The sequence below is a fragment of the Talpa europaea genome, assembly GCF_964194135.1.
Source record: "Talpa europaea genome assembly, chromosome: 2".
Lineage (NCBI taxonomy): Eukaryota > Metazoa > Chordata > Mammalia > Eulipotyphla > Talpidae > Talpa > Talpa europaea.
The window spans coordinates 142920823-142947118 of record NC_140068.1 but is presented as its reverse complement, the minus strand read 5'-3'; the positions used below and the strand labels follow the sequence as shown (position 1 = coordinate 142947118).

The 26296-nt window shown below is 42.6% G+C and overlaps 1 protein-coding gene across 5 annotated transcripts in view; it reads left to right on the top strand.

The window, feature by feature from the left end:
* The window catches only part of CARMIL1 (capping protein regulator and myosin 1 linker 1), a gene marked incomplete at its 5' end in the record, with an annotated part of 333278 nt that overhangs the window by 301747 nt on the left and 5235 nt on the right, over positions 1-26296 (top strand). For 2 of the 5 annotated variants that reach the window (XM_084228462.1, XM_084228461.1), the window contains 5 exons: positions 7983-8095; positions 13466-13895; positions 17337-17418; positions 18694-18906; positions 21778-21918. In XM_084228462.1, coding sequence (XP_084084588.1) covers positions 7983-8095; positions 13466-13895; positions 17337-17418; positions 18694-18906; positions 21778-21918 — 979 coding nt within the window. Of the gene's footprint in view, positions 1-7982; positions 8096-13465; positions 13896-17336; positions 17419-18693; positions 18907-21777; positions 21919-24462; positions 24613-26296 lie in introns of all 5 variants that reach the window. The other 3 variants (XM_084228460.1, XM_084228459.1, XM_084228463.1) reach the window with 3 other exon arrangements.

Sequence of the window (26296 nt, the reverse complement as noted above, 5' to 3'; positions counted from 1 at the left end):
ACATGGTTGGTTTCTCTGACAGCCAGCCTTTATCCTGAGCTATTTCATGACCCACCAAGACCCACTTTCTTAACTTAAGTTCAGGTATGGTTGGAAGGGACTTGTTAAAACTAACAAGACATTCATGTTACTTCTGTCATTCAGGAAATTCCAAGGGTTTCAGCTCTGTGTCTGGAAGCATGGACTCAAACCCAAACAATACTTCCTAAGGCTAAATTAAATGCCAAGAGCTCAGTTTCTACTAGGCTAAATATATTAGTGTTGAAACTATTGATGCCTGTGCCAAAAATATGCAAATAAATATCTGCATAAATATGAAGCATAAATAACCTATTTAAAAAAAACTAAGCAACCATAAAAATTTAACCTTGGGTCAAGCCATAATCATTTTAAAATGCCAGATACCTAATGAATAATTGATAAAGACTCTTTAAGTCTCCCCTAAACCTCTCTTAAAACCCTTCCATTTATTTTTACTAAGCAGAGATCAAATATAACCAGTTTATTTCTGTTTCATCTTGTTAATGTGTATATAAGAACTCTAAACGAAACATTCCATTATGGCTAATTCACCCATAGGATTTAATCTTCTACCGTAGTATTCAAAGCAGCCTGAGAGACTCCGCTGATGAGCATTCCTTCCTTGCCAGTGTGTATCTGGACATGGTTTGGGATCTTTTTGAAGCTGAGCTGACTTATTTTTGAAGAACCAGCATATATATCACTGAGTTAACAAGAGAAATAGGAATAAAATTATGCAGTCCTTTATTAAATGCAAATATTGTCCTTCAAGGTACCATTGCATTTTATTAATAGTAACTATCTTTACTGGGTCAATATTTGCTTTCCCCATAGTTCCCTGTTCTGCTTCCCTTGGCCCAACAACGAAGAAGAAAGAGAAAAACGTCCCTGGACTTTGATTCAGATCACTCGTAATGTGTCTCACTAATTTGGGGGATTCTTACTCAGGCATATTAAGCAATAAGTTAACCAATTTTGCACAAAAATCATACTCAAAAGTTATTTTCTGGGTCCTCCCTGGTGGCGCAAGGAGTTAAGATGCAGCACTATGAAGCTCTACACAGCCACTGTAGCACAAATTCTATCCCCAGCCAGGGAGGTGACCCATGTGGTATGGCAGACCTCTCTTGCTTCACACGCTGCTCCGCTCAGCAATGTATTTCAGTACATCTACCTGTTCGGCTCCCCACTCTGTCCCTGGTGAATCCTCTCACCCACTGCATCTCTGTCCTATATCCCAGCTCTTGCATACATAAATAAATAAATCTTTTAAAAAAAGAGTTATTTACTTAGTTGAAGTGATTTTCAGAAAGTCTGTGCTTTCGGGATGAGAGTTTCACTTGAGTAAATGAGTAGAAATGCTTTTTGGAAGGCACCAGAATGTGCCAGAATACCTATGAAAGGGTTGAACAAATGCAGGTGGGTAGGAAATGTATTAGGGAGGGTAATATGTTAAGTCCATGATACTCAATGCCCTCAATGTCTTGCCCTCAATGTCATCCAGTGTAAGGTATTTCCAGCTAGGGAACCTTGTACAGATCACTCAAGGACCCAGGATGTTCTCATCTGTGGTTCTAACCTCTTAGCTTCCTGAAGCCCTATCCCATTCAGCTGCAGAATAACAAATCACCAAGGTTCGCCCATGAGGTTTGATGGGCCAGGTCTGAAAGTAATCAATGCCGGTTTCATTTGACTCCCCTTAACTAGACCTGGTCCACGTGACCACCTAACCACAGTGAGCCTGAGAAACGCATTCCAGTCCTGTCACCCACCAGGGATGGAGGAGAGCTCACCCATCCATGGCCAGCTAGCTGTTGCTTCCTTCTGCTTTTACCTATTGTCATTATGCCGTGATACGTGAAAAGTATCCCCTAAAGGAAAACCATTGAAAAATCTGCCTAAAAAGAATGGAAAAAGCAATAGACTGTGACTCAGAAGACCTGCTCTAAATCTAGTGCTGACTTTGCTCCTAACTTGACTCATCAGGTAGAAGGAATTTTAAACACTATTTGCTAATTCATTAGTCAAGGGAAGATGAAACCCATGGCAAGTAACTGATTTGCCTACGATCACACTTGGAATTATTGTAATCTACTATGCAATGGGTGCGCTTTGCTTGTTATGTCAGTGCTAGCCATTTGCCATATGTTTTTGGCTTGGCCCTACACCACTTGGCCCCATTATGAAATATACCAACTCTAAAACTGACTAAATCCTGGGTGATCCATTTTCCTAAATGCTTTATTTTTTTTTTTAAGATTTATTTATTTATGCATACAAGAAGAACGAGGGTATAAGCCAGAGGTGCGGGAGGAGAGAGCATTCACCAGAGACAGAGTGGGCAGCAGAACAGGCAGATCGACCGAAATAAACTGCAGAGCAGAGCAGTGGGCAAGGCAGGAGAGGTTTGGTGTGCCATGTGGGTTGCTCCCTGGCCGGGATTGAACTCACACTGCAGTGGCTGGTGAGTGCTGTCTTTAACTCCTGTGCCACCAGGGAGGCCGCCTAGATGCTTTAAATGGCAGTATCACAAGGGGATTTTGATGCCATCTTGTCCAAACCCTTATCAAAATGCTTAAATCCTTATACAGCCATCACTTGACTGTTTCATCTTTACTGAATTGTTTTCTCTGAAGCTTCCATGTTCAAAAAGCTATAGTTACTAAGAAAATATTTTTTGTGTTGCTAAAACCTATATTTTTATTTTTAACTTAGCAATGTTCTTACTGTCATTAGGAGGGGGCACATGTTATTTAGTCTCTAACCTAGAAGATTTTCAAATGTTCACGAGTCATTACTATGTCTTTTTCTAATCTAAATTTCCTCAGCTCATTTCATATTCCTTATATGATATTATCTAGAATCCACTTTAATTCTTGCTACTCTCTTCTAAATGAATTGCATTGTGACACCCAAAACAAGAGTACTTAAGTAGGATCTGGTCATATCACCTCCCTCCTTCTAAGTACTGTACAGATTATAGTCACCTTTTTAATGACTATATCATCCAGATGACTAGTTTTATTTGCTCTTACTCACAGAAAGTCTATAATCTTCTGTATTTGTAACCGTATTTTAGAGGAAAAGAGGGTTTGTACGTCAGGAAATCCGGAACTTAATCAGTATATGTGCAGATACATCTCCCTGAGCAGAAATAATTCATATTTTCAGCCCCAACTACAAGAACATCTAGGAAGGTAAGAGTTTCATTGGTGACACTGATGCCACAAATAAGACAAGGTTTTGTTACTGAGTAAACAGGAGAAAATAGCCACTGGGTAGACACAACAGTTTCTGAAATTATTTCTTCAGTCGAGAAATATTCTTTCACTCCTAGTTTGCTAATTTTCATTTCAATGAATGCTGCTTTAATTGTATTTTTTCTTAGTATTTATTGAGCTTGATAATTTTTTTCTTTTAATCTACAATTGTGGTGAATCACATAGAATTTTCTGTCTTTGATCATATTTTTGCTTTGTTTTAATACATTGCTAGTCTTTGTATACCATATAGTTTTATAATTTCTTCATATTTGTGTATAAGTTAGAGACCTGTAATTTTTCTTTATTTCCCCCCCCCCTAGATTTACCACCTAGTTTGTTTTTTAAAATTATTCTATCTTTATAACATTAGTTGGGAAGCTTGCCTCTTTCCTGTTCTCTGTAACAGTTTGCATTTAATAGGGATTTTCCTTTATTTTCCTCTCCTGGGAAACCATCTGGACCTAGTATATTGTCTTGTGCATGTGATTCTTATATGTAGAATTTTTTATTAGGATTTTGGTTGCTTTTGTTGTTTATCTTTTCAGTTACCCAATTCTTCTTGAGACCATTTTGGTCATTTATACATTGTCCACTTAGCCCAATGGTTCATTTAGTTGTCTATAGAACACTTACAATAGTTGTTAATCTTTTTTGTACTGATAGCTATATCTTTTTTTTTTTTAATTTTGAATAAATATGTTTTGATCCCTTTCTCTTCATTTTGCAAGGTTATCTCTTTCCTTAGTCTTTGCTCAAAGTATGAGCTTTTGGTTTTATCAGTCCTCTTGGGTTAATTTTTATCTTTTCATTATTTTTCCTTCCTTTTACTTCCTATTGGGTTCCTTTTTTCTTGACTTGATTGCTTAGTTTTCAATTACCATGTTTCTTACTGTCTAATATATGCGTGTAAGATTCATGATTATTCAAGTCACTAATTACTACTCTTTGGGCATGTTTATTCAGAGTTACTGATGTACTTAATTGTCCTCACTTCCTGCCCATCTCTCCAGCCAGCCTGTGGAGATATTAGGAGAGATTTGGCAGCTGCCTGTGGAAATCCAGGTGCACCACCTACCACGTTCATCTTAATAATCCTGGCAGAGGGAGGACGCTGGGTGGCCTGTTGTCTTAGTCCCCCTAATCACCTGCTTATCTTGCAAGCATTTGTAGATTGTCTTTTTAGCAGTTACTCATACACCAGAGGGACAAAACCTTTTTTTTTATTTCCCCAGTATCAACACCAGTGATTCCAATCCCAATTTTATTTGCAAAAAGCCTTTCTTTGGACATAAAGAAAACGGGGTCCAATCAGTACTGATTTCAGTTCTCGCTTTCCAATAACCACGCTACCCTTTTTCATGTGAAATTGATTCTCCTTGACAGAAAACATGAGCGTCAAATAGGATTTTGAGAACTACTGATGTGTATGTGTCCTTTCCTTTTGCTAGAACATGAGCTAAAACACCCTGTCTGTGTGCGTGTGCGTGTGCGTGTGGCCTCTCACTGTTTTGACAAGCTACTTTTCATTTTAAGTCTTCAGTTTCTGACGGCTGATGACACCTCCTGCTTCCTATTTTAATAGACCCTTTAAAACCACATCTCAGTGAAGATCTCCCGGTGATTCTGGGCTTCTCTTAAACTTTCTGCTCTCAGTCTCTTCATCTCTAAAAATGATGGGGTTGGACTGGGTGATCTGTGAGGTACCATGCAGCCCTTAAAACTGGCCTGTCCTGCAGGAAAGCTCATTGCTTTGAACCCCCCAAACCCGCTAATGTTCTTCATGTCTCCAGAGAGCCAAAGAAGCAAAGGGTTGAGAGGAGGAATTATGCTAGCAGAAATTAATTTTTTTTTCCAAAATGGCAGGGGGAATTTGAGAAATCTTGGTGGGGAAGTGTGGGTGCCCTGGAGGAAAATCCTTGTGTCAGGAACACAAGTCCCGGGGTCTCATCCAGCACTCAGGTGACCTATGTGGAGGACCCTCACCCCAACTCACTAGTTGATCTGTGATTAACCAAAAACTAGGGTGAAATTGCCTTTTCCTTTTCAGAGGGCAGATGAAAAGTTGAAATGATACACAAAACACATGTAAACCCATTAGGCACTATGCAGTCTTTTTTTTTTTTTTAATTTTTTTATTTATACAAGAACCGGGGTACAGGCCAGATATGTGGGAGGGTGAGAGGATTCATCAGAGAGAGCGGGGAGCAGAACAGGCAGACTGAAGAAATATACTGCTGAGGGGAGTAGCGGGCGAGACGGGAGAGGTCTGCTGTGCCATGTGGGTTTCTCCCCCGCTGGCCAGGATCGAACCTGCCCTGGAGAGGCTGCGGACAGCTTCACAGAGCAGCACTCAACCACCTGCACCACCAGGGAGGCCCAACTATACAGTCTTTAGAGAGCTGCGATTATTCTAGAAATTCCATTCTTTGACAAAAGGAAAAGTGATAACACAAGCCAGTTCTGTGCCATTTTATCTTGTGTAAGTAACACAAAAGTTATTCAGTGGTCTTCTTCCTCACCATAACTGAATTACAGAGCTTTGCCGAGTCTCTGCTCTATCGCAGTAGATAGAAAGCCTAGGTCCAGTCGAAAGCCCCAATCAGAGGAGAGGTATCTTTGTGTTTATTCTCCACCTTTTATAGGATTTGTCCGTTATCTGTCATCTCACTTTGCAGCATTTCACAAGCAGTGCACTCAAGCACAGTTAATTTTCATAATGGAGGTTTCCCACTGAATGAGAAATATGATGGAGTTTTCCTTAAACAATGCATATGCTATGCGCACCAGTCCCCCAGAGGCAACTTGAGACTTGCAAATCAAGATTACAGGAAGTTGCTTTCCCACCACTCTATGGAAAGACATTCTGCCCAGCTATCCCAGCCACTCGAAGATCTGTCTTGTTGTGCCCCAGATAATGGGCAAGATATATGCCCATTCCCATAGCCAGCGTCGAAGTGGCTTGGCAGTGAATGCTCAATGAATGAGGTTTGATGTGAATTAATATACCTTGAATTAAAGCACCATTATAATGGTGCTTTCTCATTGACTCACAACCCTCTGTGTGAAATATTCATTAAGTACATCATTGCAGACATGATCAAACCTATGACGAACTCACCATGTGTTCTCATTCAAAGTGAAATGCTGACTTGTGAAGTTTCCTTAAAGTTTCTCACCTGAGGCCCAAACTTTTCAAGTGCTTGCTGGACATCTGCCCTGGATGTCCTGCAGCACCTCCAACACTTGGCTTATCATCTTCCCCATGTCTTTGAATTATGTTCCTCAGAACCAGGTTCCCATTCACCCCAGCCTTGAAACATCCACCCCATTTGGGGTGGCCGCTTTCTCAGTCCCTTATCAACGCCAGATGAGATGAGACCGCTTGAGGACCCATTTGATTTTCTGTTCTTGAGGAGCTTCCCCTACTTTCAACTCCCGGGTTCTCTGGTCTGTCTTTGGTGCTGCCACAGAATTACCTTTCCAAAATAGAGGGTGGGACATGCCACTCCTTGTTAACACTGTCACCTACAAAGTAATTTCCTGATGCTGTTCACCATTGGTCCTTGTATTATGAGTTGGGAGGTTGTCTTTCAACTAGAGATATCAAGATACAGGTTGCCTCTGCTATCTGAAAGTAGAACATACATTCCTATTTGGTATCCTTTAGCAGGTTATTTTTGGGGTCTGGCAATGCTATTACTATAATTTATATGAAAAAAATTGTGAGCGCTCAAACCTAAAAAAACAACCTTGTGATTCATACCATATTGAAATGTTCTATTTTCAGATAGCAGGGAACCTGTATTCAACTAAAAGTGACTTAAATAATGAGAAATGTTTATTTTCTCACCTAACATGAAATCCAGATGTCTCAGGATCCAGGTCTGGCTTATTCAGCAGCAAATCACCAGCACCAGAGGCTTCCCTCCTTTCGGCTCCACCATCCTCAGCAGCATGGTTTTTGTCCCCAGGGTTGCCCCCTCGTGAACCAAAGTGGCTGCTGCAGCCCAGACATCACATCTCCCTTCACATATCCAAGCAGAAAAAGCCAAAAAGTGTTCCATCCTCTGCAGGAAGACCTACCCGTGATCCCCTAGCAGATCCCCTTTATACCTCTCTGATCCAATTTGTATCTCATACCCTTGTCTACCAATCACAGCCCAGGGCATCACGGTGTTTGACTCTTGCAAAGAGGAATCCACATCTTGAAATCAGGGATTTCCCAGCAAGCAAGCAGGGAAGGGGGCTTGGAGTGGTCACTGTTAGTGGCTGGCTGGCCATATACACAGCAGTTAACCTCATCCACACATCTCAGGCCCCCCCCCCCCCGTCACTGTAATTATCACCCTTCTCAAGACACTGTGTTTTATTCCACATGTTCTCTGTTCCCTCATCACCCACCTGCAGTGCCTCCCTTTGCCTTTAGAAACACTTGATTCCTCTTGGCCTTGTGGGGTCCATGATGCGGAGTGCGTCAGCCAGCATTAACCCTCCACCAGCCTCGTGTGTGTGAGGTAGTCCTCTGCCCTGGTGAGGTAGTGGCAGGTAGTCTGCCCTGGTGACGGTCATACCTGTGGCTTCTGTCCTGCCAGGTCAAGGCCCTGGCTTTTGTCTTGTCTTTCCCATAGCCTGCATCGAAGTGAATGCTCAATGAGTGAGGTTTGACGTGAACTAATATGACACCTCTTGGGTCTGCAGGTCCGTGCTGTCAGCATCATTTCCCAAGATGGAGAGCAGAACGGTCTTATGGGCAGAGTGGATGAAGGTGTAGATGAATTTTTCACCAAGAAGGTGACCAAGATGGATTCCAAGTGAGTTCAACCATTCACTGATAATACCTTTTAATTCACATTTAAATTACTAACAGTTTTAATTAAATTTAATATACTAAAGTGCATTATATGTATGTGTGCATATATAGGTTTTTTTTTTAATTTTTTTTTAATAGAGGCATGTTTATTTATTTATTTGTTTGTTTTGTTTATATAAGCACTGGGTACAGTCAGAAGTGCGGGAGGGAAAGAGAATTCACCAGAGCCAGAGCGGGGAGCAGAGCAGGCAGAAGGACCGAAGTACACTGCTGAGGGGAGCAGCGGGCGGCAGGAGAGGTCCGCGCGCCAAGTGGGACCCTCCTCCGGTGTCCGGGGAGCAGCCGGGGATCGAACCGGCACCGCAGAGGCCGCGGGCAGCTTCGCAACCCTGCGCTCAACCGCTGCGCCACCGGGGAGGCCCTAGGTTTTTTTTTAATATGGGATTTTTGTATATTTCTCATACGTATCTATTTTAATTTGGGATTTGCTATCTAATGGTTGCAAATATCAGTTGCTATGGGGAAATTGTTCAAAATGCAAATTCTGAAGGCTCTGCCCCAAACCATTGAATGAGAAATCCTGGAGGGGGCCCAGCCATCGGTGTTTTAATAAGCCTTCATGTATTTTCATGTTTGAGAACCTTTGTGCTATTCTGAGCCAAACCACAAGATGAGGTACCCAAGGTGCCTTTTTAGGACTTTATATTTCTGTTTTGGGGCTGAGAGCAGTGGTAGGCTGAAATAACTTTCTAAATCCTCCTTGTTCATCATTGGGAGACTGAGGACCCTTATAGAGTTACTAAATGGCACAATTTTAATAGAGTCCAAACAGAACAGAACTAGGGGAAAGTCTTCAGCATTGGCCTCTAAAGAGCCATCTCCATTCTCTTAGATGAAGTTTCCTTAAAATACAAATCATTGGTACTTGTATTAACAGTTGTTCCCTGGAGACACTCGAGTCTTTATGATTTATGCCAAGTTATTTAATCCCTGACGAAATGCAAATCCATCCCCAAATGTGCTCTCAACATGGATTTGTGTCTGCAAAGTATTCTTCACCTTGAGATATCAAATTCAGGAATGAATTTCAACCTTGCTGATAAGCCAAAGGTGTGCAGGCTGTCTCGGGTTGGGGAGGGAGCCGTCCATTCTGTGAATTGATGTGCCTTATCTTGCCTCCACAGGACACTGAGGTGGAAGTAAGCTAAATTTTTATAACCATGACTATATAACTTACTGCAGGTTGTAAGCTTTAGGACCCAATTATTTGTTTTCCTTGACACTGGCCTGACAGCTTGGCACACTATCCTTGGAAAAAATTCTTTTCTATCCTTCAAGAACCAGCCTAGGAGCTGTTTATTCTTTGAAGCTCTCTCACACTCTCTCCTCTCCCTCCAGCTCCCCAATTAATTGCTTTCTTTACTGCTGACTCAGTGCTGGTTTTCCCCCCATCCTCAGCACACATCTGTTAGAGCTCACATAATCCTCTGAGAGTTTGCTTGGTTTATTATTTTTTTTTTTTATAGCACAAGCACCGGATGAACGTCTTCTCAATATGAAAGCATCTACCAATACCAACCAACAGAAGCAGCAAAGTGGGAAAATCCCTTTTAATGATTTGCTTCAAATCTTACCTCCCACCCCCACCCAGATTAGTTTTCTTCAGAAGCAACACCTAGGTCTTCTTTAGCATTATAACTTGGGTGTCTGACACAGTCCTTTGTAGGTAGCCTGAGTCCTGTCACTGTTGGTTGAATGAATCCATCCTGGCCAGTGTCTGTATCAACTGCTGATGCTTTTGTAGCCTCTGCTTTCCAGGCTTTAGAAATAGTTAATTAGGGCCACCCTGGTGATCAAGGGGTTGGGACTCAACCTCTGAAGCTATCCACAGCACAAGTTCGATCCCCAGCCAGGGAGCTACCCACATAGCACAGCAGACCTCTCCTGACTCACCCACTGCTCCCCTCAGTAGTGTATTTCAGTCAGTCTGCCTGTTCTGTTCCCCATTCTGTCTCTGGTAAATCTTCTCACCCCCACCCTTCTCACCTGTACCCCAGTTCTTGTATGCATAAATAAATAAATCTTTAAAAAAAAAAGAATTAGTAGAAATAGTTACAGGTGTAAGAACCTTAGACCTGTGTTATTATACCTGCCCCAGCATGATTTCCTCTGGTTTTAACACTACCTCCCTCTTTAATAAACTATGAATGAAAGGTGGATGAATATATTAAAGTTTGTAGAATCCATTTTCCACAAAGGTGCTACTGTAGGATTTCTCTCACGTTTGGTGCATAGAACTAGAGACAGAGCTAGAGAGCCATCACTTTTCACTAAATAATGACAGAATTGACCAAATTGTGTTTTGTTTCATTTCATGTTGTTATATAAAAAGAGATCACTGTCAGTTTGATAGGCCTTGGTAAAATCATCAGTGGTTGAAAGTTGGAAGATCAAAGTTGTACACGCTTATAGTTTAGAATGTCACATCGTCCATAAGGCTTTTTATGAAAAAAAAGGGGGGGTGTCCTTTTTTTGTTTCCTATCTCTTAGTCCCCAGAGATAATTACTTCTATTCTTTTAGCTATTTATTTTGTCCACATTCCTTAATATTTTTAAAAATTATTTGTTTTGCAGTTTCAGATAGATACTCTAACTGTTGGCGTTTTACTCTACCGGATGAAAATTTAACTCTTAGTGCTTTGACCCATCGAACACACACACTCACATTCCTTCTCAACATCTTCCTTATTTACTTGCATCATAATTGTTGATTATATCTATAGTGAGTGTTTACTTCATTATAGCCATGTAAATATTCACAGCTGAGTTATACACTCTACTCTGATTACATCTCCTTTCCTTATATATCTAACTTATTTTCTCTGGAGTTAATAATTCCCCTTTTTTGGGCCTCCCTGGTGAGGCAGCGAGTTGAGCTCTACGCTGTGAAGTTGTCCGCAGCCTCTGCAGCACAGGTTTGATTCCCGGCCAGCCAGGGAGAGACCCACATGGTGCAGCAGACCTCTCCTGCCACGCCCGCTGCTCCCATCTGCAGTGTCTTCCGTTCATCTGCCTGTTCTGTTCCCCACTCTGTCTCTGGTGAATTCTCTCACCTTCCCGCACCTCTGACCTATACCCCAATTCTTGGATTAATAAAATAAATCTTTAAAAAAAAAATTCCCCTCTTTTGCATTTGCTTAGTTCTCCTAATCAGTATTCCTGTCATGGACATGTCCTCAAAGTCTCCAGTAAAGGTATACATCTCCTTGCAGTTTCTTCAAGTATGTTTGATTTCATCTCCTTGGACACATCTTCCCTGTGTCTGACTAACTGAGTCCAGCATGACCTGGAAGCCCATCCCTCTCATGCTCTCCTTGGGGCTTCCCTTCACCTACTTCCCCTTCTTCCTTACTTTGCTCCCTTGTTTTCCTGGAGCACCTCTTTGGGTTGCATCCTGAGAACGGAAGTGTGAGGGTTGAGTTTCCGAAACTCTCCTATCTTTCATTTTGATTAATAGGGTGACTAGGTTTACAACACTACATCAGAATCTCATTTATCTGGTAATTTTAAAAACCTTGTCCCATTATCTGCTAATGCTCCTCTAAGAATCCTGTATCATCTTGAGTACTGATCCTTTGTGACTTATTTTAATTTCCCCTCTTGTCTGGGAACATTTGGGATCTTCCCTTTGTTCTAAGTGTATTGAAATTTTATAGTATGCTCTGGGGTAGGGTTTTTTCTGGGTGATTTTAACCCATTTGCTATGAGCCATCTCAATGTGAAAATTTATATTCTTTGTTTCTGGGATTTTTCTTGAATTATTTTTTTCATAATTCCTCCTTTTTTCTCTCTCTTCTTTCTCTCAGATTCCCTTTATTCAAACTGCATGCTTCCTCTATTAATCCACTCATTCTATTATTACCTTTTTTCCTCTTACCTATTCTCTCATTCTTTTTATCCCCCCACCTCCTACTCTGCTTTTTCTGGGATTTTGCCTCAATTGTAGAATCGACCAAGAATCATGGGTGCAGCATTGTTTTCTGTTTCATGAGGAAATGGAATAGGGGCACTAACTGGAAGTTTGTCAAGTTCTTGAAAGTTTGTGACTGGAACTCAATGTAGGGTGAGCAGGGTCCCCATGACTGTTCTATTTTTAGATCTTTTCTTTTGGGCTTGTTGGAATTGCGATCCCCTGACTGGAGGGCTTGGACATGGCTGCCCCATTCTGGTGTCCAGAATGCAAGAACAAGGATGGGGGTATCACTGTGGATGACACAGGCTTTTCTACATCTCTTCTTTTCATGATGGCCCACTTCCCTCAGCTGCACCCCATCTCCCCAGCCCAGAGTTCTTTGGGTCACCCTCCCCATGCAGTAAACTTGGGGCATCATGGGGCAGTCTTGGGTTGTGTGGTTTGGGGCAAAGATCTAATGGTCTTACGAATGGACTTCCCACCTCTCTTAAGCCCCACCTTCTCCTGTTTGCTGAGCTGTGTGGCTCCTCATTCTGGAGCCAGTGTACTTCCCTTTGCCTCTGGGTCTCCCCTCCTGACATTTTAGAGTTCAGCTTTCTCATCTACCAAATCAGTTTTCACTCGGCTATTTTGGCTTCCAAATTTTGTTGTTTTTGCCTTTTCTCCCCCATAGGGCTATGTCTTTTATTTTAATCTCTTGCTGTGATTTTAATAGGGACTCAGGGGAGCTCAAAGTTACTCAATCTGCTGACTTTAAATGAAAGGCGGTGGTGGTACCGCCCACTTACCCATTTATTTACACTTTCCCCCATCCATTGCCCAAGCTTCTGAACATTCTCTTCCTGACAACCCTCTGCTGAATCTCACTGTCTTTTCACTTGTTTGTCTCTTACGTGGTATTATATTTAAGCAAGGGTCCAAAGCTTTGTTTGGATTGAGCACCAAATGTGGGACTTCAGGTGTTTTCGAATAATTATGGAAGGTGGTGGGGTAGGAGTAGGCTGTGGGGGATCCAACCCTTTCTGAGGCCCACCAAGCTGAAAGAGGCCATCATCTACCTGTGTCTTGAGTGGAGCCAGTGATGCTGGCAAGTCTTACAAGGGGAGATAGACTTGACTAGAGCATTTAAATATAAAAAAATACTCCCCTCTGCCCCCAGTCCTACTACTAACACCTTCAGTTTCTCCCTTTGTTTGTCTCCATTTTCTCACCTGTGACTGTGACAATAAATCTTCCACATTCCTCTATTCCATAAGTGCAGTGGCTCATAGCCACTTTTCCAAATGCTTCCGTATGGTTGTTATATGAGCTATTAATCCCCTTATTTATATTTTGACGGCTTCCTACTGGATCTTGAATTACTGTCACACCAACAATATTCACTCTTTTGACTTACAGGAGATCTGCAGGAAGAGGCTCAGAGTTCCATGAGCTCAGTGAAGGAGGCGAGGAAAAGAAAAAACGAGATTCTCGGAAAAGTGGCTTTCTCAATTTAATCAAATCCCGCTCCAAAGCTGAGCGGCCACCAACGGTCTTGATGACAGAAGAGCCCTCATCCCCCAAAGGGGCTGTCAGAAGTCCAGCCATGGACGTATCCAAGAAGGACACAAAGCCAGCTGAGCACAACAGCAGCTCTGAACGGACAGAGGAGATCAAAACTCCCGACTCCCTGGAGGACAGTCAAGGGGACGACATGGGGAAGCTGGACCGAAGTGACAGTAGGAGCAGTCCTCAGGGGGGCCGGAGGTACGGGGTGCAGGTGATGGGCAGCGGTCTGCTGGCCGAGATGAAAGCCAAGCAGGAGAGAAGAGCTGCAAGCGCGCAGAAGGTAACTCCAACTTGATCATCTTTCTGTTTTGGCCCCTACTTGGTTTTCATGGGTAAGAGAGGTACAGAAAAATAGCCTATTGGTTGAATAAAACTCCCTACACGAAAAAAGACTTATTTCCTAAAGGAACACACTGCAGGAAGGCAGGGCCATGTTTTCTGCCATTAAGGGCTACACTCTTCCTGAAAGCCTGCAGGGCCAAAGAGGCTATTGACAGAGTCAGGGCCATTCCCACCTGTCTAGGGGTGTCCAGGGGTGTCCTGTGTCACCGAAGCCTGTGACAGTGGGTCCAGGGAGATGCTCAGTCTGGGCAAAACACTGCACACCTGAGGGTCATTGCAGAGGCAAATAAAAATACTAAAAGCAGATTCTAATTGTATAAAAGTAGAATCTATTTTTCAGTAATTTCATAATTTCTCCTCTTTTCCATGCCTGAAAATTCCTTTATTATTCCATATTTGAAAGCCCAAAGGAAAAAATAGTTAATATACTCTTAGAATGAATGCAACACTTGACCAAGTCTCTCTGTTGGTGTGGAGAAAAACCTCAGAGTTTAAACGCTGCTGAGTGTACCCCAAACCTGACTACTTGCCTTTATTTTTCAAGTGCTTTTGAAACCCAAGTTGTGTTTCTGTCCTTTTTACCTCTATGTCCCCCTGCAGTCACTTGAAGGACTGCATCCTTACTGTGATCATAAAGATTAATTTCCCCAGGCTTGACACAGATTTTGATTTCTGTACATCATCCTGATCTCTATTATGCTTGTAAAACTGGGTTCTCCAAAGGAAGAAGGAGTGTTCCTCTGTCTTATTTGAAGTATCAGAATGCAACATTCACCCAGTGAACCCTTAATTTTTCAGCACGTGAACAGTAAACTCTATAGCAGGTGTGGAAGGCTCTCAGATTGCTTCTAAACAACTGTTTTTGTTTTTTCCACTAAATCCTGCATGCTATATAACTTCAAAGCTGGTGAGCATACTTTCTTTCCAGCACCATTGATACCTGGCAGTTTCAGTTTCCTCGTAAGTAACTGGTTAACCCTTAGAAAGACATGGGAAGGGACTATAGAACTGAAGTCTGCCAGTTCAATAAGGGAGGCATGACGTGCCCTTCCCGGTTCAGAATTCTGTATAAGTACTGTACCCACATCATGCGTGAGTCAGGCGCCCAAGGAAATGTTTAAAATTTAATCTGTTTTATAGAATTTCTTTATAACAATGAACCCACAATTTTCACTCATGAGCTGTTTATTTGTTCACTGTTTCCATCCGTGAACACCTGCCCTCTGGTAGAAAGATGAACACTGCTGAAGGGCTTTTTCCATGGGCTTTAGATTGGGATACAAATTAGCTGAGTGACAAAAATCTTGCGGTTTAGTGTGTTTAGTTATTCAAGATTTAGACTCATGATCTCTTAGCGCCCCCTAGAGACTATTTAGAACAACAGCAGCAATACAAATCCTAGGTGTTAAAGTTCAATTCAGTCAGCATTTCCACCAGTACTGTAACATGAGAAAATTTTTTTTGAAAAACCATTTCAAATATCTGTCCCTAAAATTCCATGACCATGTTCTTTATAAATTTAACAATATAAGAATCAGGGCAGTATACTTTGCTAAATATATATATATATATATGGTATCTTCACTCTTCTCTTGAGTGATTCTCCTTATTCACATTCATGTATTTTTTTAAATGAACTAAAAATGAATATATAACACTTAGCACTTGTTAACAAAGGCCAGCAACAGGTGTCGAAAGCTTAGTGCAGATCTTTCCTTCTGAGGCCACCTAGTCAGTATTTTATCCTTGTTCTGCACAGTCACTTTGGGGAGTTACAACTATTTTAGAAAATCCGAGAGGGAAAAGTAAAAATGACTCCTAGGATTATGTTTGACACCAAGGTGGCAAAATTTAAGGAGGTACTTACTTGGGCCTGCCCTGTACTTACGTTAGCCTGAAAGAGTGTTTGCTAAATTCGTGCCCTCGGCACCTTGCTTGGCTCACCCTTGTTGAAGCTGTTTAAATGTCCATATTATTGCTTTTGCCTAAGCCCAGATACATGTCTCTGCCAGGGCAGGCACTTGGCACTGGGAACTGGTGAGGGCACGGCCTCTGGACAGCTCAGGAACTATGGTTTCAGTGCCCCCTGCTGGTTCTACCTGGGACTTGGAGGCTAGTCCCCATCCTTGCAAACTCTGCTCTTGGGCCCTCCAGGCCCTCCAGCCCCTGACCTGAGACTTCCCTTCCCTGAGATCACTCCCACATAATGATGCCAAACCACGGGCCCTTTCGAAATCTGGTGCTGGTGTCCACGTTCTTTCTCAGAGACCTACCTGCTCAGCAGCCTCTACTACTGAAAGTGGAACTTCCTTAATTCAAGCTGAGTTCCTGAGTAGTCTGCCCTGTTCTGCGTGTGGCAGAGACCGCACACCTGCTGAGTGTGAGGCTGTGGCAGATGGATCAGTGCTGCGAGTCAGATCTGAACTGCATTTTGGTTAATCCCTCCTATGTCCACAAGAACAATCTGAAGCCTGGGATTGGCAGCAGAAAATTTGCTTTTTAGATTTATGAGAAGCAGGAGTTGAGCAGAAATGGACAGGCTGACTATGGAATCTTCCTATCTCCTGGCCTGCCTGCCACCTGCCTCATTTTGCTTTTAGACAGGAGGTAGTTGTGGATCATCTTGTCAGTAGGATTCTTAGGTATCATGAAGCAAACTCCAGACTTATATTTTCATGGGTTTTGTTTTGTTTTTTTGTATCTAAAATTTCACTCCCACTTGGACTTTCTGCACCAAGAGGAAGAGGGTGGATCACAGCTTTCTCAGTTACAGCCCCCACCGTATGAAAATGGCATCCAGCTAGTCCTTGCCACCTCACACTCCTTCCCCTAAGATATTCTTTTTTCATTAATTCAGGCCCATTCATTTGTATTTGCCTCTTAACAGCTCCCTCTGGTTCTGCCTTATTGCCAAGGAAGGGGCTACCCATTTCAGGGACCTTTTTACCAGTCTTAGATATTGAGGTTGGAAAGGTTTCCATTGCCTTTCAAATTAGATAACTGGAACCCAACCTGGAGCGCCCTCGGCAGGGAGCTGCAGGGGCCACAGAGCCCCCATCCTGTTCAGCCAAGAACACAGGAAATCTCACTGAACCACTTGTCCTCCCTGACCTCACGTCTCTCTCATCTGTGGGGAGCATTCTGGGGACCTGGCCACACTGGAACCCAGAGCCCTGATTGTAAATACAGAACAAGATGTGTCCCTACATCTGTACCAACAGGTGTGCCCCAGGAAGACGGAGAACCAGGCATGGTCAGTGTCCCCGCTGCAGAGTCCAGAGGGCTGTATTTGTGGGTGTCTGTTATCTGCTTTCTTTTTTTCCTTGTTCATAAATAAATGTGCATTTTTTTGTGGTTTGGGGTGTTTGATTTTTTTTAGAAGCTTGGGAATGAGACCCTATCCCAGGATTCTTCCAGCCTGACCTTGAGCAACACAGAACGGCCGGATGGAGGTGGGGCAGGTGAGTTCAGCCATTACTGTCACCCCCTTGGCTAAGCCCTCTGATTTCAGACAAATAGCTGTGATCGACAGGTGCAAAATATAGCTGGGGGGGGGCAAGAACTGGCCTCTGTGTTACGTGTTCTCAGCTTCCACCTAAAACATGTCCCTTTACACAAAAACATCACAGTTACCACTTCCCAGCACTGCAAACCTGTGCCTGAACACAGCACTTTTTTCTTTTTCCCAAAGGGAAGACACTTCCTTGAGAAGAATCCCACTGGTGGGCCTTTGGAGAGAGAGGAAATATCATGGCTGATATTTTAAAAATAACCCATGTCTGGGATGTGGCACTTTGATTTGACATCAAGGAATGTTTTTCCCTTTTTGCTTGGATATCCATGAAGATCCAATTTCCTTTGTCCCCCTGACTTTTCAGGTGTAGATAGACACTTAGATGGAAATCAGAAAGTCATTTGTTAATTACCCACTAGAAACCTATTTTGGATGTTTGAAGTTCTTGTGCTTAACTTTGATATCTTCACGCAGTGAAAGTTAGTGCAATAAATAGAGTCATGTTTAGCCTCATTATTTTTGCCAGTTGGTTGGTTAATTCAGGCAGCAAAGGGGCTGAGAGGACATGTCTGGCCTGTTTTCACTGAATGTGAGGCTATGACCATTGGCGAGGCTTCCTCACCCAGGACCCATGGCCAGAACCCCAGATCCAGGAAGCCAGTGAGTGGCTTCAAATAAATCAAGAATATCTATTCCTCCTGTGCCTTCTATGAACCTGTGTTCAACGAGGGCTTGGCATCTGTAGGATAGTCAGGTGATCGAAAGAGCAAAGTTCATTGCTTTTCTACAAAGAATTTTATTTTTCCAGTAATGTTTTAAGTTGTGGTTACTGAAAGGGAAGGAGGAAGGTGGGGGAGTAAATCTTGTGAAAGGGGTCAGTTGTATGATGAAGGGTAAGCTTGAACTTGAGTGATGAACGTCAGGCAGTAGATACACAGGCTGATTTTTAATGAGGCACACTTGAAATACATATAATGTTATAATGCAATGTTACTTCAATTAAAAATTATTTTAAAAAGAATCAAAACATTCCGGAAGGGTATGTTTCTTTTCTAAAATATCCATATGAGAAATTCTTTTCTAAAAAATCCGTATTATCACTTACTTGTTCAAAATGAACACGTGTAGCAGTTGGTACCAGACTTCTAGCCTCCAGTGGTGGCTTCTTTTCACCCTGGATGTTGAGAGCCAAGTGGGCCTTCTATACCCATTTGCATTCCAGTGCCTAAACTGCACCCAGGTCTTCCAGAAAGCCGCTTCGGCGTGGGAACGTCAGAGAAGAATGCCAAAGCTGAGTCCAAAGTGGAAGTGGGTTCCAGATCCCGGAGCTCTTCTGGCACACCTACCAGCCCCAAGCCCCTGCTGCAGTCCCCCAAACCCAGCCTGGCAGCACGGCCCACCATCCCGCAGAAACCAAGAACTGCCTCGAAGCCAGGTAAGGTTCTGCGACAATGTCCCCAGAGCGGCCAGATGGGGCCAGCACAGAGGGCTTCAAGAGCTCATTGCGAGCTCATCCTACCAGCTCGCAATTACTCTTACCTTGGCTGTCTTACATACAAGCTCCGTTTTCCAGATGTGGATTGTGAGACGGAGTCACTAAGTTTGCCAAATCGCTTACTAGTTAGTAGCAGCCGGACACAGAGGCCTCCCAGGACGAATACTGCCTGGCTGGGGCTCCCTGCTGAGGCCATGTGTGCTGGAAAACGTGTGGACACAGGGGGTCTGCAGGAAGGAGTCACAAGTAGCCTGATTAAAGCCGCCACAAGGACGAAGGCTGAGGAACACGAATAGAGAAAGCACATGTTTTTAAGTTGTTACCCCAATCCTGTAAATATTAAGGGTTTAGCACTGGACTTGGCAAACTCTGGGTCTGCTTTTGTAAATTAAGTGTCCCTGGCACACAGCCAGTGTGTACATGTGGGTGGCTGCTGTTTTTGCTAAAATGGCAGAGATGAGTCGTTGCCATAGATAGAGGCCATTTCACCTGCAAAGGTTAAAATGGTTAGTTTTTGGCCCTCTACCCAGAAATAGCTTGCTGGCTCCCATTTGAGAGAAATCTAATGATAAGAAGTAACATAATGGGCCTCCCTGGTGGCTCAAGGAGTTAAGCACAGCACTGTGAAGCTATCCACAGATCCTATAGCATGAGTTCAATCCCCGGCCAGCCAGGGGGCTACCCACATGGTGCAGCAAAACTCTCCTGTCTCGCCCACTGCTCCCCTCAGCAGTGTATTTCAGTAGATCTGCCTGTTTTGCTCCCCATTCTGTCTCTGGTGAATCCTCTCACTCCCCACCCCTCTGGCCTGTACCCCAGTTCTTGTATGCGTAAGTAAATAAATCATTTAAAAAAAATAAGAAACGTAGCAATATTAGAAATGGATCAGGCACTGACTTAATCTCCCCTGCAACAGCCTCATTTGTCTACCAGGTTTATTTCTTTTCCTTTTAACTTTCTATTATTATAATAATTGTCAAAGCTTAACAAAGTACAATGGATAATCTAATGAATCCCTTATCACCTCTTCATTTTTTTCCCCATAAAAATGAGGGCAAGCAAGGACAGAGATACAGAGGTCAGATTATGCGCATCATTGTGGCTGCAAATCTTAACACCTCTCTTCTAGCTGTGTGTCAATCAATTCCTACTGTCCTCATGTTGTGGGGCCTCAGCCCAGACTAATGGGACCTTTGTCCTCTAGGGATGGAATTTACCAGAGAGTGCTCGTTGTAGTGAACCAGGCAGGTTTGCGTAAGGAGAATATAACCTGAGCCCCGGAAGGGAGTTAGGAGGAGATGGTTAAAAGGTAAATCCACGAGGTGGGATGAGAACAGCGTCATACCTGTTCTAGGCTGGGCTACCCCCAGGCGGGTGCTGATGGGTCACATTCCAGCCAAGCCCATAGGCTCTCCATCTTCGCCCTCCAGGACACTGTAGATAATCCTTAGTCAGGATCTAAAGATTTTCTCTCTCACAGCCGTTCAGTCAGTGTGGTGGCCCAGTGTTAGGACAGAAGCCCCACCACAGTCTCTAGAGAGAAGCCATCATAGAAAGGAACCCCTAGGGTCACCTCAAGCAATTACTCCTTGAGGCAGATCACTCAGAACTTGCTGACCCCACTAGAAATTTCTAGAACTTTCCCAGAAACCACAGTTTATAAGGGTGGGGCACGCAACATTTTTCTTGTTCTACGCAGAATGTCTTCCTAATAGGAGGAGTGGAGAGAGTAGAGGCAAAGAAAATTGTTCTTAATTTTTTTTTTTTTACTTAAATGATGACTACTCAATCACAGGCTGGCATTTTTTGTCAGTGAGTCTGTAGTCTGAAGTAAGGAAAGAGCAATTCTAAAGTGAACTTCATCTAGTTTGTAGAGTGCTTGGCTCCCCAGGTGCTGATACTGCATGTAAAACTAGCTGGTGCTAGTAGATGGAGAAGTGTGTTTACAAACTGATGTTTTTATAGCACTTGAGAATGCAGGCATTTTCAAGCACTCATCTCATTTCATCTCCACAGTTCTGAGAAATGATCAAGGTAGCCAGACTTCTTTCCACAGAGTCTTATCACATCCCGTGGATATAGTGAGACAGGTAGTACACTTGAATTGCAAATACATGACTGTGGGAACCCAGCTGAAAGTCACCCTCTGTGTGTGTGCCCACATACAAATGCCAAATTGAGAATGACCTTGCTGGAAATAAAGCAGAGAAAAAAGCACATTCAGTAAATCTTTCCACTAGAGTGATACTGCCCAGCCTCTAGAATTACTCTAGATGAGAGTTCTTGTCTTAGCCATTTTGCCAGCTTTTCAGTTTAGCAGGTCATTTAATATGGTCATTTGTACAGTGACCACCAAAGTCCTTTCTGGGTCTGCAAGTCCAAGGTTATCATTGCCTCAGGTGCGTGCTTCTATATATGTATGCGTGTACATGTCTGTATGTATAGCTATAGCAACCACTTTACTAGATTGATAACAGATAAAGGCCGTGATTATAAATACATATTTTAAGAAAATCTAACAGCCTCTGTATTTCAGGCAGAGGCTACATTTAGTTCACTTACCATCAAATTTTCAGATACCTGCTTATTTTTCCATTTCTGTTTCTACAGGATAGATTTCCACCTATGAATATCCATACATTTTAATGACTTTTCTCTCTATGGTTTATGTTTTACTTCACTGAGCAGAAACATTTGGGACAGAAGAATTCCATGATGCTTTAGAAAAATGATTAAAATTATTAGTCATTTGTGTTCAGTGGTTTTAGAATCCAGTTTCTGTGGCTGATTCATGTGTTTGTGTCTTCTCAGAGGACCTCCCAGACTCTCCATCCGGCCCTAGTTCTCCTAAAGTTGCTCTTCTTCCACCTGTCCTGAAAAAAGTTCCTTCAGACAAGGAGAAAGATGGCCAGAATAGCCCCCAACCCAGTCCCAGGACGTTTTCCCAGGAAGGTAAGCTATATTTGTCTGTGTTAACTTCCCCAGGCAGAGTCATTTCAAGGGAAAGGAATTAGCAGTGAACTCATATCTTAGAGTTTTAGTCAGCATCGCATCCCTTGGATTAAATTTTTGGAGCCAGAGGAGTTCATTAGCTCAGAAACTTGATTCAACATTATTGGTAGGTCTTCATGAAGGGCCATATTTGAAGGATGACAAGCGTGACAGACAGCAGCCCAGAGGTCTAATTCTATATGATAGTAATTACCAGCTGCCTCTGAGCTGGCCCCCGGCTTACCAGGAGAAGTTAAACATGATTTTGTGACTCATTTCATTTCTAAATTCTATTATTTCCGAGAAAAGCTTCTGCTAGCTGTAAATTACTGTTGTCTGGGTTCGGGGGTGACCCACCCAGGCCAGACAAGACCCTGTAGCTCATTGTGCCTGCTTAGCCATAGGGCCAGAGGTGCCTCATCCTCAGTGGTGTGGCTCCTACATGGATGCTCTCTGGGCATCATAGTTCCCCATCTGCCCTGTAATTTTCTGGAGTAGGACCAGAGGGATATTATCCTGGGACCCGAATGTCATCTCCCAGAATCAGCTCAAGCTTCCACCCCGGCCATTTAATACACCCATCTACCTCCTCCCTCATTCTCTTGATTTCAGGTTCTGCCCTTCATAAAGTACCATGCAATTGCCATCTCTAAGCCCCCCTTATAAAGAAATTCTAGAATCACGTAGGGTCTCACTGTGTCCAGATTGCTCCATCATGGTTTGGGGTTGCTTGTTTCCTTTTAGATGTGTTGGATGTGTTGACCTCCAGCTCTGATATCTTCCTGCTTTGCCTTTGTTTCTTTTATTAGTGGTTAGTTGAAGTTAATAAGAAATGTTTCTGAGTACTTCCTTTGTCGCTTTGGAAGTCTAATAAAAAAGTAACACTCCCTGCTTTTGCATCTCTATACTGCTGATTTATTTGGTGGGTACAAGCTTTATTCACCTGGTGGCTATAAATGAAAGAAGGTGGGGTGTTTTTTACCCAAAGTGATAAACCACTTCTTTTGAACAGAGAAACTAAAGACGTGAGAGGTAGCTGGCACCTACTGGCATTTTACTTGGAGCAAATAAATACAGGGTTTGATATCAGCAACCACAGCGTTTGGAAGTCTTGGTGTAGAAAGAGGAGGCTTTGGTGGTGGTTTGGAGTCAGAGGGATTGTGCCAGCAAGTGTCTCGGACAGCCCTGCTCTGGATACAGCCCCGCCCCTTTCCCACCCTCCCTTCCCCTCCTGCTGCAGCTGCTGATTTTGTGTCCTTAAGCAGAAGGCAGCTTTGGAAATGCCTGAAAGAATCCTGTTGTGGAGAAATGGGGAGGCCTGGAGAGGTAGAGGTAGTGATTAGGAATGCCCATGTGTCCAGTGCAACCCAAATTGGATTAAAAAGAAAGGTCAGAAGTTGAATGAAAAATAACTGCTTCACATTTCTGAAGAAATAGTGTTTCTAGCTGCCCATAGGATTAAAACATGGCCCAGAGTAACCCACCAGCCCCGTGAGTGAGATTTAGAGTCCTCTGACCTCTCGATCTCTGACACCTTCCTATTATTATTATTATTATTATAATTCAGGTTCTATTATTATTATTATTTAGTAGTAGTAGTAGTAGTAGTAGTAGTAGTAAAGTAGGTGAAATCCTGGGTGCCTCCTGCCTGTCCTTTGCTGCTTTGAAAAAGGCTATGTTCTTTCTCCAGGTAGTTAGAAATGAATGAGTTGTTCCTCACATACTTTAGAGTTTCAGGGCAAGAGGTTTGATTTCCAGCCTTTAACTCTCTCTTAATAGCTAGTATTAGGAATAGTTCATGCCTTATCTTTCCAGGTAAGGATTGGAGAGCTGTCAGACCATTACTTGCCCACTTGAAATCAGAATAAGTTAATTTTGGAAACCTTTCTGATGGTATCATTTGGTATTGAAAGTGAACTTAAAAATGTACGTGATGTCTGAGAATAATTTGTGAATGTCCACGGTGCTAAGATTTTGATCTCAGTTTATTCATCAGCTCCTCCTATAAGGTGGCTCAGGAATGATAGCCATCTGGAGTCCTGTCTTTTTCTCTAGAAAATGTTCCTGAAATGCTCATTCTGTGTTCTTGTACATTATTCATGCTGGTTACTTCATTTCCTTGTTCTGTGCCTCCCTTCGGACTAGCGTGCCCAACTAATTTCTGAAACAGGTAAATTGCTCTGATTCTTCTAAATTATGCCATAGTGAATGTGATTTTCGTTAATCCATCTTGGAATCTAAATGGTAACATGGGGGCCTTTTCGTTAGCCCCTTTTGGGGGGCAGACTCAGAGCTCACCTCATTTTGCACGATGTTTCCATCATGTTGGCTGTTGAATTCTATAGATAATGGTGTATCTGCTCAGGACCAACATGCAGGTTCCTTGAATCCTAAGTGGGGGTGTATAAGCTGATCTTTTATTTTTAATAATCATTTTGTAATCTTCATGTCGACACAGTGATGTATTTGCTAATACAAAGGGTAAAATGAATCCCTTTTCCTCAGTAGTGCAAAGAGGAGATTATTACAAAAGACATTCAGATCATGACAGTGACAAGCCTTCCAGTAGAGGGAAAAGATCTTCAAAACTGTACTCCACCATTGCAGAAGAGGAGGTGAATGCAATTGGGCACAGGAAGTCACAGCCAACAAATGGTTAGAGCCTTCAATTATCATCCCTCACCGACCCAAAGCTTATGAACTGGCACTAACAAAAACAAACTTTAATTGAGTCACTTCTCTCCTGGGATTGGGTTAGGGGTTATTTCTACCACCGAATTTTTTTTTTTTCAAAATAGCAACAGGATGGTCCTTCCATTTGGGTTAAAAAGTATTGACTTAAAAGTTTAAAATATTTTTTTTTTGAGGTGGAGCAAGTTACTTGGGAGTTGTAACTTGGCCTTTAGAATGTTTGTGATCGCGTAGCTGTATTTTCATATTTGGGGGTCATGTCTCCTTTTGTTCTTTATCCCTTTACTCTCCTGTTAGCTTTAATTGGGATTGAATCCAGAATTCATAGAGTGAAATCATTTATCCTTTAGAAAATATTTGCCTGCCACTTTACCTTACACACTTTCAAGAAAGGACTGATGAAAACCCAGTGACTAATTGCAGACCTTGTCCTAAATGGGATCTTCAGTGGATATGTTATGATCCTTTAGTAAGGAAAAAAAAAGTCCTAATTAACTTTTCAACCTCTAGGAACAATTTGTTCTATTTTACAGCAGTTACTCTGTGGAACTGCTTTCATCCTGTCTTCCCCTGGGCATTGTAGTAAATTCTGTGATGTTCTGTTCAGGTGAGAACAGTTCCAGGAGACAGAAACGAAATAGCTTTCAAATTACCACTAATCCAAAGGGAAATTTAGGACAAGATTTGCTGATGCAGAGAAGAAATGTCTTTTCTCTGGCTTTTTTCATCCTCTCCCTGGTTAATCACTTTTTATAAATGCCTTGAAAATTCTTTGAAGGGAACTTTCAAGTAACCTAAAAGAAAAAGAATAAAACATAAAAACACTCCTCAAAGGCAAGTCACTGGATGTGACCTTATTATAAGGGGGCTTTTTCTTTCTTGCTGAAGGAGAAACCATACCCAGATGCTCTTACTCTATTGATGGTAAAACCTGTTGTGGCCCATCCTTAAAGCTTAACAGCTCCATGAGTTAGGACACTTCAGGTGGGAACTGTTGTCTCAGAGGACTTGCTTTGACATTATTTATTTTAAATAAACAGCAGCAACAAAGCTCTGCTGGCTCAGCAACAGCAGCATTTGGAGCCAGCTTTCCTGGCCAATACTGTGGGGTGAGCAGAGCACCCTGACTTGCCTGGAGGTCAGGACTTACTGACCAGATGACACAGAGTACACCAGGACCCAATCCACAGCATGAAGTCATGTCTATACATCATGTAGGGTTATACATCTGTTTGGGCCAGGTAGTACTTACCCTGGAGAAAACAGACTGATTTGGTCCTTCCTGGCTAGTAGCCTTGTCTCTAGACACACAGTTACAATAACTCTTCTTTTCTCTGGTGTTGCCAAGAAAAATCTGTTACCTTCACATCAGAGAAAGATGACATAAACAAACACATGGGACATTTATTTTCTGAAGAGTTGTTTTAGATACTAGTCTGTTAGTGCCTTTTTTGATAAGGACAGGTTGCATGGAAGTTTCCAGATTTGGGAAGTTTACGTTGGAACTGTTGTTTACATTGACTTCTGTTATGTGATTATTAACAGAGCAACTTTGCTGTAATACAACATTGTTCTTTGAGTGGCCATTAAAAGTACTTTATACCACATACAGAGACTAACCCCATTCCACATTGCTCATCCGGTCAGG